We start from the raw sequence: 17,044 nt of genomic DNA on the forward strand, positions 1-17,044 counted from the left end.
GACAGTTGTGACTTGTGGATGTACTATACTGTTTATTCCAATTGATCAAACAAGAAGGTAGACCTATGGTTTCTGGAAGGCAACATAATTCTGAGTGCATTACATAGATATTAGCTAGCAGCTGCAAAAAGGCATTTTAGCAACATTATCATACATATTTTGTACTTTTTGAGAATCTATTTCGCTTTGTACCACTTTGTTCCCTGTGTGACAAAATGAATGAATGAAATCTTAATTAAAAAAAATCAATAAATTGTATAATTTGCCTATAATAGCAAAGGAGTAATATGTACGAATGTGTACTCCAAACAAATAAGGGGCAGCATATCACCAGAGTAACAGCTAACTGCTGCTAACCGTAGCTGCTGTTAGCTAGTAAGTTCCCTTAACCATGCAGCTAGGGGATGTATTAGCTGAGTCTGCAAGACTGGAAGCTCGGAGCACTGGGGCAGTGTTGGTGTCATTTACTACTGTCCGCTCTTGAGGTATAAAGTGGCCAGGGGCTAGCTGGTTAGCATGCTAACTTAAAAAATATCCCAGCAACATGAGACATATACGTCTTTGAAATGAATGGAAAAAAGTGATTTCTTTTCACATTCTGTTGTAGATGTAGTTATTTTTTGAATGTTTTAAACTGAAATTCTTACACATTGCACCTTTAAATATTTCTATTTCTGCACTGTAAGCCAGTAGAACGGAACAGAAATACTCAAGTGAATTAAAGTACCTCAAATGTGGAGACTAGATGAGTAAATGTGATTTTGCTCCGCTGCACATTATTTAGTGCAGTATTTGTATCTGCTGTACTGTGTGCGGAAACGTTGGAGTAAAGCTGTAGATTTCCTTATACTTTTACTGTGAAAGTCCCTGACCGGATGTGGCAGGTGCTCTGGTGTCTGGTCTGATCGCCGCTGCTGTCACATTAAAATGCCTAACGTCAGTTTTGACAAACCTCCACGCGTCTCAAAGGCCTGGATCGCTCTGAGACGGTTTGACAAAAACGGTTCGTATATTTTTTTGTGAGTTTTTCTCGACTTTACGATCTTTGGTTTGGTTTTACAGTCAGTGATGTGCACTGACTTTGTGTGCGCGTCTGTGTCCATGGCAGCCAGCCTCTTCAACCCATTCAACACTACATGGAGATTATGCGCTCAGCTTCTTCTCAGATATTATCGTGCAAATCCAAAAAACACACTTTATCTCTGTCAGTTTTTTCTTTTCTTTTTTTTTTTTACTTCAGGTGTAGCTGCTCAAGCTTGTATCCGTGAACGGTCAAAGAGGAGAGCAGCTGTATGTGACTGCTGAGTGTTACAGCCTTCACAGCTCAGATTTATAGTCGTCCAAAGAGCATGTTTCATCTGAATATGAGACGACTGTCATGTAAAAAGTGTTCCTGCATGGCTTTTATTGACTTACTTCTGATACTTCATAAATAATTTACATACTCGAGTCTGCAGATATAAATTTAACTAAAGTAATTAATAAAGGGCTGTAAGTTTCCTGTTTTCTAAAAAGCAATGAAAAGAACGTACCCAGTCATCAGCAGGCAAATGTTAACAAAAATGTTTACCCTTTTATTATAACCATGTCAAGTTGACCTGCACAATTTAAGAAAGCTGTTAAATGTTTGTTTTTATCTCTGCAAAGTTATCCTTATGGGCCCTTATGGGTATCCTTATGGTTATGTAAACCATCCGCTAATTGTAATTTTATTTTACTTTGTTTCCCATCCTTTTAATAATTTTATGTTTCTCTTTTTCTTTTTTAATGGACTAATGTGGTCTTTGCAGTGGAGAGTTCCCAGCTCAAGCACCTCTGAGGGTTTTTTGCACATCATAAAGAATTAAAATATATATTGATTAATCATTCATAAAGCCACAGGTTACAACTCATCAACACTTTGTAAAGGTGACATATTAGAAAGTGGTAGCATCATGTTGTATCTGTTGCAGATGACAGAGTGGTGGCTCTTCGAGAAGTGTCCATTCCTCCAGCGGCTGAGGTCACCGTGATCGTACAGGTGTGTTGCTTCTATCTATCTATCTATCTATCTATCTATCTATCTATCTATCTATCAATCTATCACAACAATAGAAAAAAATAACAAGATAGCAATCAGTCATTTTGCATTACCTTTATTACAGATCATTGTGGTATTCATTCTGAACATTTGAACTAACATGGTGAAAGAAACAACAACCTTTAGTATTGATGTCACAGGTTATAGCAGCTTTAAAAAGTGTCAGCATTATTATCAGCAGCCGTAGAGCAGGTTGATCCTCATGATGTCCCAGTAGGACATGCCCTGCCTCTGGCCGATCTGCGCGTTGGCGTTGGGGATGGGGGTGATGGAGTCCCTGCCGTGCTGGATGGAGAAGGCTGTTCTTCCATAGTGCATGATGGAGGAGTAGTCGTAGGGGGTGTTCAGGTTGTTGGTGTTCTGCTTGTAGAAGTTGTAGGCCATGTTGGGGTCGATGTTCTCCCAGTTGATCCTGACGTAGTAGTCGCGGTCGCTCCTGGTCTGTTCGTGCTGGAAGCCCAGAGCGTGGTTGATCTCGTGCTGGATGATGCCGTGGTAGAGGCAGCCCTGCCTGTTGAGAGAGAGCACCTGTCTGCCTCCCGTTCTGCCCAGAGCGGAGAAACATCCGCCTCTGTTCTCCACGCTGATGTAGTCGTACTCGTTCTGACGGGGGACGAAGCGGATGCAGGTACTGCTGTGGAAGGCCTTCATGCCGTTGTCGATCTTCTGCCTCTCCCAGCCGCTGAACTCAGCGCTCATGGTGAAGGGGATCATCACCATGCCGTTGGAAGCTTTCCTCCACTGGCAGCTCTGGGACCAGCACGTCATGGCGTTTCTGGTTGTGGGAGCCAGCAGGTCTCCTTCCAGCAGGAACTCATCTGTGGCGTTGTTGGAGGTCAGAATCCTGGTGGTGATGTCCATGGTGTCTGGGACTTCTTCTTCTTCTCCGCTTCCTTCCTCCTGGAGAGGATGTGCCTGACAGAGGCCGAGCAGGAGCAGCAGCAGCAGGCTGGCAGAGGGAGTCATCTTCAGGGTCGGTCTGGAGGCTGTGGAGCTTCTGTGGAGAGCTGCTGTGGAGAGACTCTGTGAAGCTTGATGTGTGACTCAGTTCAGTCCAGGCTCTTTATACTCTCCTCTACAGGTGTGTCTGCAGGAGGATTATGGGTTGGGGTCCTCACTGCTAGGCCTAAATAAACCTCTGAGGGGAGGACTCCACAGACAAACCTACTTTTTAAACATGGTTTGGTATCTCTGGTCATTAGATGGATGAACACAGCTTCTGTCAAGATAAACACATTACAAGGTCTTCAACCAACAAGACGTCACATCATCTCTGTCAAACTAACCTTAATTCAAACAGGATAATATATATCATTGTCTCTTTGAAAGCTCCTCTTGTAGTTGTTCCATGCCATTTATTTGTGTGTATTATTGAATCGTTGGGATGCAAACAAATACAAATACATTATCAGGGTATGAACAGAGTGGTCTTTCCAGCGATGGTATTCAGTATTACATCTTTTGATATTGTGTCTCTTTTCAGATCATCACCTCTACCTTTGGCCTGAACTCTCCTGATGCCATATTAAAGGTACAATGAACCAGGACATGCCTGGGTCCACAGAATATTGTTAAAGAAAAGGAAAAATAACTTTTTGTTGTAGCTGAAAAAATCAATACTGGGTCAGAACTCTGAAAAACACAGTGAGTTGGATCATCTCTGCTTTGGTCTGTTTACAGATTAGGAACCACCGTGGCTGTCTGATCCCTCTGAACAGCTTGATCCCTGCTAACAGCAAGCACATGTGAGGACACATTATATTCTGTATTTCAATACATCCATCCACCACATTATCACATTAATAAAGCACCGTTTATACAGTATCAACTGTTTTTTTCACCACAGGCCTTATGTGCTTGAGGTCGCCAAGACCTTTCAACATGGTAAGAGCTGACTCAGCTTTTGTTCTCTTACTTAAAATATTCATGAAAACTACAAATTCCACTAAAATCCGATAGAAACAGGTGTGTCTCGTTCAACCAGTATGGGACAACATTTGTGATCGATTTCGAGTCAATCGGTCAAATGGCCTGGAAGCTATTGAATAAATCGTCCGATGTTTTTATGAAAAATTGTGACTTTTAAAAAAAATATCCATGAAAAAAAGAAATTCCACTAAAATCCAATAAAAACTGCTGTGTCTCATTCTAGCAGTATAACAAGACATTTGGCCATTGATTTCGAGTGGATGGCTCAAATGACCTGGGAGCTATTGAAAAAATCGTGCGGCGTATTCGCTAAAAATGGTGATTTTTAATTAAAATATTCATGAAAAATAGAAATTCCACTAAAATCAATAAAAACTGCTGTGTCTCATTCTACCAGTATAACAAGACATGTCGGCATTGATTTTGAGTCAATGGCTCAAATGACCTGGGAGCTATTGAATAAATCGTCCGATGTTTTCATGAAAAATATTGACTTTTCTTTAAAATATTCATGAAAAATACAAATTCCACTAAAATCCAATAGAAATAGGTGTGTCTCATTCAGCCAGTATAGGACGACATGTGTGATGGATTTATTATTGTGTTTAGGGTCTGCACACTGCTTACAGTTCTTTTTGTCCTTCAAACACATCATAGTCTTTAAAGGGTCAGTTTACTGACTTTCTGCTTCCAGTTTGCAACCCTGGAGGTTATTAACAGTATGGTTACTGTAAGGGAGAGGTGTAACAGTAGGTATTATCATATTGTTATGTCATACTTGTTTCCACGCAGAGTTTTTAAAGTGAGTAAATGTAATAGTTCTCCCTTACCTGCTTACATGTCACTTAAGTGAAACACTAATTCATCCTGAAGAAAAGGCAAAGTCCTGATGTCTGTGCTCAGTTCAGTTTTTTTTGTTGTTCTCAGTTCGTCCTAAGCCCAGAACCATCCCCATGACTGTGATGAACAAGAGCATGAAGACCAGGCTACAGACTATTGACAGGAGGGTAAGATAGTACCAGTTATGGTACTAATACAGCACTGTTGCATGTGTATAAAAGTAAACATTTTGAAGGAGGAAATCTAGTAATTATCTTAAACCTGGGAAATAAGTGCTTTAAATTAGGAATTTAGCATGTTTCAATGTGTCAATGAGGAGATGATTGAAAACAGAAAAACACAGCTGAAAACAATGAGATGCAATAAGGAGGAGCTTTTCTAGACTCTTCTTCTCAGTAAATTTTAAAAGCTGACTTTACCTTCAAAAAGTCAGGAAACCAATTACCTCAGAATAACCAAGTAAAGCAGACTATGAAATTTGCTAAAACGTTTTAACAGCTTCAAATTAGTCTACTATTAGTCACTTTGTCAGATTTTACAGTATTTAATTAACGGATTAATGGTGCACCGTTTATTTGGCCAGCGCAGGCTCAGGTTTGCCTGTTTTCTTTTCAGTTCACTTTTAATGTCTCACCACCTGCCAGAAATGAATTTAGACTGTGTGTTTTATTACAGATTCAGAGACTGGAGGAGCTCCTGCCTCAGATCAAACTCAGGCGCAATGAAAAACTAAGCCAGGTATGTAACCTTTCCTCTGGGCCTTCTATAACAGTGAACACAATGCTAACCACAACACAGACGTGCTTGTGAGTGTGACCATGGCAACTTGCTTGTGATAAATGTTATTTTATTTATTTTGTGAAACTGACCATGGCCTTTCTGTGTTGTCTCAGGAAATTGAATGTCTCAACCAGAAGTTGAGGTTTCTTCATAAGAGGATGCAGGTGAGTCATTCTGATCAATACACCCACATTCTACTCAGATTATCTTAGATGGATGCATGATTTCGATTTAAGTTACTTCAAAGTTCAAGGCATTTTGTTTGGCTCTTGTCTTTGTAATGTTACTGTGGTTCATTGGGCTTTGACTAACAAGCATACCCTCCCACGCTGCGGCCTTGCTTAAGATTTTACTTATAAAGCTGAGGTCTGTAAATGGAAATTTGGATTTTTAATCTAATTAACAGAAGGTTTAGTTCAGATGCCGCGGTCTCAAGAACACTCTCAAGTTACTGTATGTTTTCACGAATACTCCAGGTCTCTGCTTTGTTTCTGCACTCTTAATGCTTTTTACTGCATGTTGTGATCTTTCAGTTTGATGTTATTAAATGCAAAACATCAAGTTGTTTATTTCCTTTTTAAAACGTGTCAGTTTGTCGCAGCATCGCCGTACAAGCCTGTCTGCTTCTGTGTCTGAAGTCTGTCCAACCTGCCACCATTTAGCAGCTGTTTGAACAACTGACTTCACCATTTACACTAAATCTATGAAAGAAGACATGTTATGGATGGTAAACACGTACAAATACAGTAAACTGTAACCAATATAAGCAACCTTGTCACCCTTGGAGAAAATCCCAGACTCCCTTAAAGAATAGCTGAATTTTCTGATTTGTTGAGTTAGAATAAACTTTAACAACGTTGTGAAACGCTGTGTACAACACATTCTTAACTATTTGGGTCTTGTTTACTATTGTAAATTTTTTTTTGTTTGTGTAAAAAAGTCCTTGTGTCTGTTTGTCCCAGTGATGTACGTGTTAGTTTGCATGTAGAGTGAGGAAGTGAGATCCGATCAAATGTGGTCACTGAGCAGCCGTTAATGCCAGGTGTGAAGTGATGGACTTAATCCTTCCTCTCCTCCGCTGCAGGTGGCAGATTCTCACAGCTGGAAGGGCGTGCTGTCCAGAGCCCCTCTGTGGTAAACCAACACCCACATTTCTGGCTATTACAGAAGACACAAACCTTCTGACCTGTGTGGACGTGAATCTGTTAAGTTATCTCTACTATATGGATGGATATGTAGTGAGTGTGTCACTTTGGTGTAACTGAGGAACAACACAATTGTGTCGAACCCTTTTAGATTAACTATGGTAACCAACCTTTGGTTTGACTGGCAGATCATGATTGGCCAAATGTAACCTGTGATAAAACCTTATGTTGTGTTTACCATGAAATCAATGAAATACAGTTGAAAAACTGAGACTCTCTGTTCTGTTCATGAGTGGCTGCAACATGCAGAAATGAGCCATGCAACCTTAAATACCACAGTGTTTTAATATACAATCTGTGCATATCATTTATAAATGTATCATCTATACTATAATTTCACCCATGTTTACTTGGTTCTTTCCCTTTATTTTCATTTATCAGTTATGAGTCAATGGAACAAAAGTTGGATAATTTCCTGCCACTGTAACAAATGGTGCAAAGGCTCTGAATATTAAGGTACATGAGACTTCACAAGACAAACTAAAATCCCACTCTCGCTTATTGAAATCATTCTGGGTACTTTACACAGTTCAGCTTTGTCTGTTTTACGTGAAAAACTGCAAAAAAAATGATGAACACAACCTGCTGTCGCCAATGATCAACCATTCACATTCTTTAAAAGAGGCTGATAGATGTATTCCAGCAACACCCCCAGGCCATTACAGGAAATGAACCTCAGTTGTAAACTTCATCATTTAGATATTTATGTTTTAAAATTCTGTATTAAAAGAAATGACTTCTTGAAAAAAAAAAATTCTTAACGTGGTTTTTTTTTTTTTCTGTGTACCACCTACAGTATCGGCTTTCTTACATAATGGCTAAGGCACTTTCCAGAGGTGTCTGAAAACTCTTTGTGTCACATCGTTCATCTCTTGGTCCACACTTCAACTATACCACATGGTTCCCCTGTTATACTGCATAAAAGAGAGGTTAGATCACTGCTTAAAGCAACAAAATAATGTGAATTACATATGTCTGAAACAGGTTTGTTCAAATCACTGAAAAAGTCATCTCAACATGCAGAGATAGTTTATATTAAACAATTCTAAATATTAAATATTATATTAAAGTATTAATAATAGAATTCATAAAATTATAATCTAAAACAAGAAAATAATACTTTTAACAATGAATGAAGTGGAAATCACTGGAAAAGTCACTGCCATTTAAAGAAGAATATACAACTACATACATATGTATTTACACAGTCACTATCGCATAGATAATTATCTAAAAACTGAATTAACCACCCACTAACTAACACTAACCATAACTAACTATCCTAAAACATTTCATCATCAAGTTGAAACTAACGAGGGTCCCTCTGCATCACCGTCGCCAGAGCTGTGTCCGCTGCTCTCCCCAAGAGACTGCAGGGCCCGGCCCGCTCAGCCTCCTGATCGTCTTCCTCCTCCAGGGGGAGACACAAGTTAGTTGGTTACTTTTGTCTGCAATGTTAAAATATTCTTCTGTTACATTGGTATTTTAATATCAATCTCTTATTATGACTTTGCTTTAATCATCTTCCCTCCCATCGCACAGTCTTTCTGCCTGTTACTGATTTAGCCGTCTGGTAAAGATTGTGAGTTGGGGCTTGGCCTGAGGGTTGCTACGTTACATTTTTAAAAAAGTGGTTCATAAGGGGCTGTTTCCTCTATTCAAAACCTAATAAATACTAATTCAACATTCAAGTATGACTAAAACCTTAAACTTAAATAGAACTATGTCTTTAATGGAGAAGTGGGGACTTCTGTTGCTGACCAGATTCATCCACTGACCTCATGCTGTATAATTATTAATAAAAACTACAACTCGTGAAAATACACCTCACATTTTAAAACAACCACACACGTCATCAGAGAGGACAGAGGGTGTCATTCACTGTACAGATTGTAAAGCCCCTTGAGGGAATGTGATGTGATTTTAGGCTATATAAGTACATTGATGTTATTTAATTTGACACTTGGCGGAGCGTCAGCAGGGCCAACACAAAGTGCCTGAAGTTGGTGTGGCTATTTAAACCAACACACGGGTGATGTTCAGTGTATTCTGATGAACACCGAGGCACACAACACAGACACACACATTAGATGTGTCTGCACCGTGGACGTGTTGTTTTCAAACAATAAGATCTGTTGAATCAGTAGGAATCAAGGGCGCAGTTCATCAGCTTTAGATCCAGCAGGTGCTTCATACTGACAACTAATGACATTTTTAGTTGATAGTATTCATTATGTTGTAGTCCACTATAGTTTATAAAAGGATTGGCTCAAATGATGTTGACTAAATTATGCCTGTGGTTGGCTGGGATATTCTGAGGTAGACTGCCCCTTGAGTTTTAGCTAAAGGGTTTTGTCCTTTCCTTGGTAACAATTTGGACAGTGGGCAAATATGGGATCAGCTCTAGGACCATGATCCTTTGCAGTAAGGCTATGTGTATGTGTGTGTTCTGCTGGTAGCGTGACTGACCGAGCTTGCCAAACAGATGACCCCTGAAAGGGCCAGAATTCGAAGGTAGCTCCAAAACCACAGGGGGCAGCACAACTGCTTACTGCTGCTCACTATACAGGACTTGCTACTACCTACCGTTAGCAAGTAGCTCAGGTAGTCGTGGAGCTAAGTGGCCCTATTACCTGAACGAGTCTGCCCGCACAGCAACCTCAGATGACGGGGGAGTCACCAAGGACAGTGGGGCTCAGTCATGGCTGGACACCAGACTGGGACTGAACACAGCCTCTGAGACCAACAGATGCCAGTTTGAAGTTGGGATAGAGTATGGAGGTGATTTACAGCGGCTCTGACCAGGACTATGACTCCTGGGACAAGAAGACAAATCAGGCGGGGACACGAGAGGCATGAAGCAGCAGAGGAGGGAGAGAGAATCGAGAACGAGCAAAGACATTGTGTAGAACCGCAATATTTCTACATCTTACTCAGTTAATTTTAGATTTATTTCGATCCAACCAGTTGTTATTGTGGAAAGACAAAGACTGTGTTGGTGAGTTTATTTAGTTTATTGTCAGGGTCCTGTCATTTTGGTTCATTGTGTGTGTGTTTTATGTGTTGTCAGGTTTTGTGTTGTCTTTTGCCTTCTCCGGTGTTCTGTCTTCCCTTCTCTTTTCTTGTGGTCCTGGCCAGCCTGATTTTCCCTCCACACTTGCACTGCATCTCCCTCATTAGCCTTTCCCTCCTTCCAGTGTTTTCTAGCCTTTCCAGCCTATCACTCCCTTTCCTGTTTCTAGTGTTTTTCCATTCATTTCTCTTTCCTGTGTTTTCTGTGCCTCACTGTACCTGCACCTCATCCCCTCATTAGGTTTCCCTCACTCTTTGTTGGTCCATCTGTTCAGTTCATTCTTTTTTTTTGTTCCTCGTATTTTTTTCATATTTGTACTTTGCACTTTTTGTTTTGTTTCTTTGACTAGTTATCAGCTTCCATTCAAGCTTGCTTTTTGTGTGGAATCTGCCTGCTCCTGTATCTACATTTGGGTCCTGTTTTTGCATATGTGACAGTGTGGACCAACCAGTCATGGACCCAGCAGATGCCTTTTTTAAAAAGGAACTATATGATCTGCTTATACCCTCATCCAAGGTTATTGGAGAAGGGCCCCAGCCAAGGAATATAGAGAGGAAGCCCTCAATATGGCACGCAGGGAGGTGTCATCCAAGCCGTGGCTGCAGAATTTTTAGTCTGATTGGGCTATAAAATTTTCAAACAATCCCTGACCCTAACCCTAATCTGACTGATTCTCAGCCCACTACTCTCCAGTGTCTGAGCTCCCACACTGGGCTTAGCATGGAGTCTGCCAACCCTCAGTCCCGGGCTCCCAGCTCTCAGCCCAAGCTTCAGCCTCCAGCCAGCTCCTGCATCTGCTAGCCACCAGCGTGATAGCCTCTCTCCAGCTCCTCTATCAGCCACTGGCTGGCTAGCTGCCAGCAGCAATTCTGGTCTACTACCGTTCCTGTTCCTTGGTCGGCGGCCCAGCCGACATCAGACTCTGGTTCCATGACTGTTGGATTATTTGGACTAGTCGTCAGCTTCCATTAAAGCTCGCTTTCTGTGTGGAATCTGCCTGCTGTCTGCATTTGGGTCCTGTTTATGAGTTTGAATGAAGTGTGTTTTACGATGGCTTAAGAAGGCATTTAAGCTTGTCGTAGTTTAGTAAAAGAGAAAACCTTAGTTGAGATGGTGTACGGTTGTATTTATTTTTTAGAAAGGAATCTAGGTGTAAAATATTTACTTTCTTGACAGTTTGTGTTTATTGTTATGCTCTTGCCACTTGTATATCTGTTTTGAATGTTTTAAACTAAAATTCAGGCCACATCTTACAAATGGCTCCTTTTTGAATTAAAAGATTGTTCTCAAACAAAGAAATCTGGGAAAAAGTAGCTTCTGCACTCACTGTTCAACAACAGATTTTGCTGCAATCCTATAGCAGTCTTTGAGATGGCATACTAGGTAACATACAAAGATACTGAGCCAAACGAGTATGTGTGTCTCCAAAAGAAATACAGAACATCCACAAACAGTCAATCAATAAAAATCACTTACATTTAAATTGCGCTTTTTGAATAAATTATTTGCAATAGCATGATGAACCTATTCAATTCCTAGTTAATTTTTTGTGTGAAGGTTGCGCTGGCATGCATGCTGATATTTCCTCTTCCACCCTACTGTACATCCATCTCCTTCTCTTCCTGTGTTGTTGGTCCAAACCTGAGGCATCTTGTCAAAGCTGTACTTTTTTTTTTTTTTTTAATACCGAGCTGTAGTTGGCTGGCAGACAGTCAGACTTGTTGGTGATGTTTCTTAAGTCCTCACCCACACAGTAGTAGAACTTCCCTTTGAACAGTGTTTGTGTGAGACAAAGACAGAGAGAGACAGAGTCTGTAGTGTGAAATGTGTCCTGAAATCATCTCAACTGCATCAAAGCTGGGAGGTTATTACACTATTAATGCTAAGGATTAAAGGGGTCCATCCTCAACTGAGGTGTTTACTGGCCAAGGAGGGATTGACTATAAACTGGCCACAGGTAATGTTATCTGTGTGTATTTGTGTGTGTGTGTTACCTGCACCCCAAGGATGCCAACGAAAAACAGGAAGGCACAGCGAATGAGAATGATGTTCCTGATGGGTTGAACTGAGGCAATCAGTGCTTCCACAGCCAGCTTCAGTTTCGGGGCTCGCCTGATCACCCTGGAACACACAAACATAAACATCCTGTCAGATCCAGCACAGACACAAACTGACTTAAATAAGGAGAAATGCTTATACTCAAACAGCAAATGAACAGAAGACAAAAACCTACACACACAAAAAACGGATGTACCTCAGCGGATGCTCAGCATGTTATTGTCACATGCATTGGCCAGAGAGACAACGATGTGGACTGTAGACATTATCACCAAAGAACCGTCCACGATGTTCCAGGACGACCGGCATTAGCTCTCCTTCCCAAACAGCAATCAGAGAGCAAGGACCTGGTGCGAAAGCAACAATGCAGCAATGCCGAGTGCGGCGTAACATGGAGGAGAAAGCTCCATCTTGTGTCGGGGATCGGGGGTCGAAGCATCTCGTCTGGCAGGATGGCGACGAGCAGAGCAAGCTACACCTAACGTGAGTTGTTCAAGAACCTTCTTTTTAGTAAACTTTGTGTACACAAACGATGTTCTCAATGCTCGTGTTCATGTGTAGAGACCCTGGTGATGCTACGAGCAAAGTTTCATCTTGTGTCGAGTCTTCTTAGCAATTTTGATGCTACCGTAAAGTTGCCCCTGCACACCATTGGTAATGAGTCTGACCCAGAAACAAGACTACGGTGAATCTTAAAAGTGGCTTTTTCGTCGTAATTATGCTTTTACATGAAGGTTTGACTCAAACACATTCACAAAAAAGGCCTAGGTTGCATTTTGGCGAGAGTTTCACTTTAAGATGTATAAATTGCAATTGTAGGGGTCTTAATCATTCGATTAAGCGTAGTAAAGTACTCCATCATCTTCAACACTTAGGAGGGGATGTTGTCTATCTTCAGGAGACTCATTTAAAGAAAAGTCGCCATTTTTCATGAAAACGTTGGCCGATTTTTTCAATAGCTTCCAGGTCTTTGGACCGATTGACACCAGCAATATGCAATATATACAAGTATCTTGTTCATTGTTTGTCTGTATTTGAGTTTTGTAATAATAATGAGAAACTTGATACTTGCTGTCTTAGAACTGTCACTTATGTGTTTGGAAATTCAATAAAAAAAAAAAAAGCATCTCTACCAGGAAGACAGCAGAGAACGTGTTACGGGACACATTCTGGATCTGTCGCACCAAAAGGGCTGAGTGAGATCCAGTAAGAACCTGCGTGTATGCAGTATCACATATAATCAAACGCATATTACATAGTTGTTTCATAAAATATGTAACATTCAGCTTTACTGTGTGTGTTTCTTAGTCTGTGCTGACGTTGTATTTGCCATCACTCATCACATGTGCAGTATGTGTCTGTGTGCATGCAAGTTTATCTAAATTTATCTTACTATGCTTACTGTGTGTGTGTGTGTGTGTTTGTGTGTGTGTGTGTGTAATCATTCAATAATATTTAATAACTTAAACATTCATTCCAGTTAAGCTTAATTGATTGGAAAATGCACATTCCCTACATACAGCTGGATAACTTGCTACAGAGCCGTGTAATGGACACAGCACTAGCACACTGCCCTCCTGCATCCATCTGCATGACGGCACACGCATTCATCATGGTGAAGGAGCCCATCTTGTTTGGGGAATATAGGGTGGGTATTCAGAACAAGGGTTTGAAAACCGCCTCAAGGAAATTGCATCAGCAACATGAGTATATTTTTATTACAGCCCTCAATTTGATTTAGCCCTGAGAGAGAAATTGGTGTGTTCCTTCGATTGAGGCAAGGCCTCCTGCTGCTTCTTCCTCCTTTTCTCTCACTTGAAAAACCATCACCTCCTTTTCATGTCTCTTTTCTACATGTTCTCTAACTCTTTGAGTCTCTGAATGCATTATGAGGAGTAGTAGCCCACACAACACTGTAAAGATTTAAGTGGTTCATTTTCAAAAGGTTTTTTCAAGGTTTTATTAAAAGTGTTAACAATAACTCTATTCAGGAGCATCAGAATTAACATTTAAACCACAATTCTACAGACTGTGTAAATGGCAGCAGCATAACAAATGTGTATTTGAATAATTGGGGCTTTGGTTCTCCATCTGAAACTAAATGGCCATCTCAAGTTGATACATTTCGGGGTGTTTATGTCTGTATTTTATTATTTTTTTATATATAACAGATTATATAATAGCACCTTTAATGCCACACAGTGAATATATATACAATAATTGGTCCAAAGCCATTTCTCACTGTCTTATGGGGTATAGTAGAATATATATCAAATGTGTTAGGTTATGTGGATATATTAAATGTTATGGGGTGACTGTGGCTTTGTCCAAATAGTAAGTGGACGCAGGGCAGAACACCATGAGTACCATTCAAAATCAGGGAGATTAATGCCTCCTGCTGATTTATGCTTTTGCAAGGCAGAAGCTTTACCTCTTTTTCTTGTTCCAGAAAGTGCTAATAACGGAATAACTTCTTCCAGTAGCCTACAGGGGGAGCTGAAGGTGTCAGCCAGCTGATACATTTGATACAGGGCAATATATTAATTACTGAAAGTCTGGACTGAAAGGAGGTAGGGTGCTAATACAAACCGGCATCTATGTCATTAAGTACTGTGTTGCCAAGGTAACAACTAATGAGGAGCAATTTGAATTAAAAAATATAAACATATTACATCTTTTTTATTTAAATTCTTAAATGGGATATATAGCATTAAATGAATAAATCATGAATAAATAAGATCATAATACAGATCATAAAAAAAAACCAATCTGGTAATCCACTGAGTGACTTATATACTTCTGTTACAAAAAAGTAGCTGACATTAAATATTTTGTATGTTTGATTATCACAGTGAATCACGGTAACGCTTTATTATAACCATCATCAATAATTGGTAATTAAACTTAGCAGTTATTTTGCTGTAGCGAACAATGAAATGCTTACAAACCATTTATTTATTACGCAATTGTACAGGCAAGAGTTTTATATATGTATAAAAGTGTTGCACTGTGTCCTGATGTGGACATGAGATTTTTTATTGCATTTTGACCATTATTCAGGGTACTGCAAAATTTTACACAGACACAAATTTAGACAGAAAAGGCAGTGAAATGTCCTCATCATAGGTTCTTATGCTGTGTACCATTTTTGTCCTGCATTCTTCACACATAAGTTAAATACATATCAATAAAGATTTTAAAAGGATTTTTATATTTAAATTCCTTCAGATTAACATTAACATTAACAAAAACATTAACATTAACAAAAAATTATTTTTTCTCTTACTGCCAACCTACTGTTCCTCATCCAGTCCAGTAGGAGGCAGTGATGTACAAGCTGGCCCACCAAATGCGGTTAATCAAAATAAGGAGAAGCATTTATTACTTTGTTTTTTTAAATGAGAGATTGCCAAGCACATTATGTTGTCAGGTTTTCCATATGTCTGTTTGTCCGTCCATACATCCCCAGTCTGTATATCAAAGGTCAAAGGTCAGACAAAATGTTTTTGGCCATAACTTTAAAATTCATACACTTCATGACAAAATTTCAAACATATGTCCAAGAGGAAAAAATTAGGAAGTGATGACGAAGATGATTATTTTAAAGTTCAAAGGTCAGCTTCACTGTGACATCATGATGATCTGCAAAAACACTTTTCTAGCCATTGTTCGAAGCCACAACTCAGGAACAGAAGGGGGAATAGTGACCAGATTTCACATTTGGTCAGTTACTGAGTATGTGACGCCATGCTTATGAAAAATAATGCATAATTCAGGACTGTACAGATTTATTAAAGAGCATTTTCCATCACAAAAAACATCTGGTAGGTCAAACTGAACCTTATGGCAGGATCAGTTTGGCCACTGGGCCTCACTTTGGGCAGCTCTGTGCGGCAGGTTAAGATGTGTGCGACGCAACCATATCTTACAATTTGTAGCTTCTTTGCATAAACATCTGTGTTTCAAGCATTGTGTACTGTCATTGCTACGACTTTGTCTTCTCTCTGAATCAGCTTTATTGACAAAACGTCAGACAGGAATTAAAGACTTTCTCTTGAAGCTCCTGAAAACTCAAACTTGTTTTTCTGGCAATGGGTGTATAGTTAGCTGCAAGGCCATTAATGATCCAATGATCTTCGAATGTTGAGCGAATGTGTTCTCAAGATCCTAATTATTCACATTTCAGCTATTTATTTAAGTAAAAGCATTCAGTGATTCTATTCCATATTTAATGGGACTTAACGCCAGGGTTATTATTATGTTAAAGCTGTTTAGATACTGAGAGGTTATTAATTCCCTCTCATATAACATGCTATTTTTTGTTTTACATTTGACTTTGTATTTTAATTTTCACCAACCAGTTAAAGCTCTTAATTGGGCTGCATGTACTAAACCCTCAAGCAGGGAGAAACCAAGCGCAGTTTATCCTGTGTGTCCAAATACTGTAGCCTTTTTTTTTTTTTTTTTTTTGCGTGTATTGCAATTGTAAAAAAACTCACTGCACTAACATAGCAGTTCTTATTTTAGTAAGCTAGGTTGTTAAATTTTGAATGGGTAAAGTGGCAGAGTGAAGTAAAATACAATGTTTTACATTAAAATCATGTCCCCAGTCAGCAGGAGGGGGGAGGGGGGAACACAGCCTTCCTGATTTACCATGAAATGAGTAATCCACAGATGAGATGTGATGAGGATGTTCTTAGAGTACATCCTCCTTTCTTGCTTCTGCACAAAATCTATCCAACATTGTCCCTACAGAACAAGCTTGAACGCGTCACAGAAGATAGACATGACAGTAAATAAATCCAAAGCACTTGTGATATTCTGCAATCACTCGACAAAATTCTCAGGACGGGGACCCCAGCATTTCCCATCAGTCAGATAACAATGCATATGTGACAGTTGAGGTTCTGGTCACTATGCCTCCAATTGATCATGTGCCCTGGCTACTTGGCCAAAGGGATGTCCCTTTGGCTGACTGGCAAGCGCGCATGACTCTTACCCAGGAGGTGTGGGTTCAATCCCTGCCCGGGCCCTCTTCACCTTGCCACACATAGCTTAATCAGGTGCAATGATTACTTT

General features: G+C 39.9%; 2 protein-coding genes across 2 annotated transcripts; one reads left to right on the top strand and one right to left on the bottom strand.

Moving 5' to 3' along the window:
- The first annotated feature begins 722 nt into the window (after positions 1-722).
- On the top strand, positions 723-7,047 carry LOC311254638 (uncharacterized protein). Its single transcript, XM_084348510.1, has 9 exons — positions 723-1,003; positions 1,953-2,020; positions 3,564-3,611; positions 3,761-3,825; positions 3,927-3,964; positions 4,937-5,016; positions 5,525-5,587; positions 5,743-5,793; positions 6,714-7,047. The coding sequence occupies exons 1-9, from the start codon at positions 928-930 to the stop codon at positions 6,765-6,767; spliced, it is 543 nt and encodes a 180-aa protein (XP_084204636.1). The 5' UTR covers positions 723-927; the 3' UTR covers positions 6,768-7,047.
- Positions 2,120-3,100, bottom strand: LOC311254583 (high choriolytic enzyme 1-like). The gene has a single exon (XM_084348438.1). The coding sequence runs from the start codon at positions 3,044-3,046 to the stop codon at positions 2,255-2,257; it is 792 nt and encodes a 263-aa protein (XP_084204564.1). The 5' UTR covers positions 3,047-3,100; the 3' UTR covers positions 2,120-2,254.
- Positions 7,048-17,044: the final 9,997 nt, after the last annotated feature.

Source organism: Pagrus pagrus (assembly GCF_965226575.1).
Source record: "Pagrus pagrus genome assembly, chromosome: 1".
Classification (NCBI taxonomy): Eukaryota; Metazoa; Chordata; class Actinopteri; order Spariformes; family Sparidae; genus Pagrus; species Pagrus pagrus.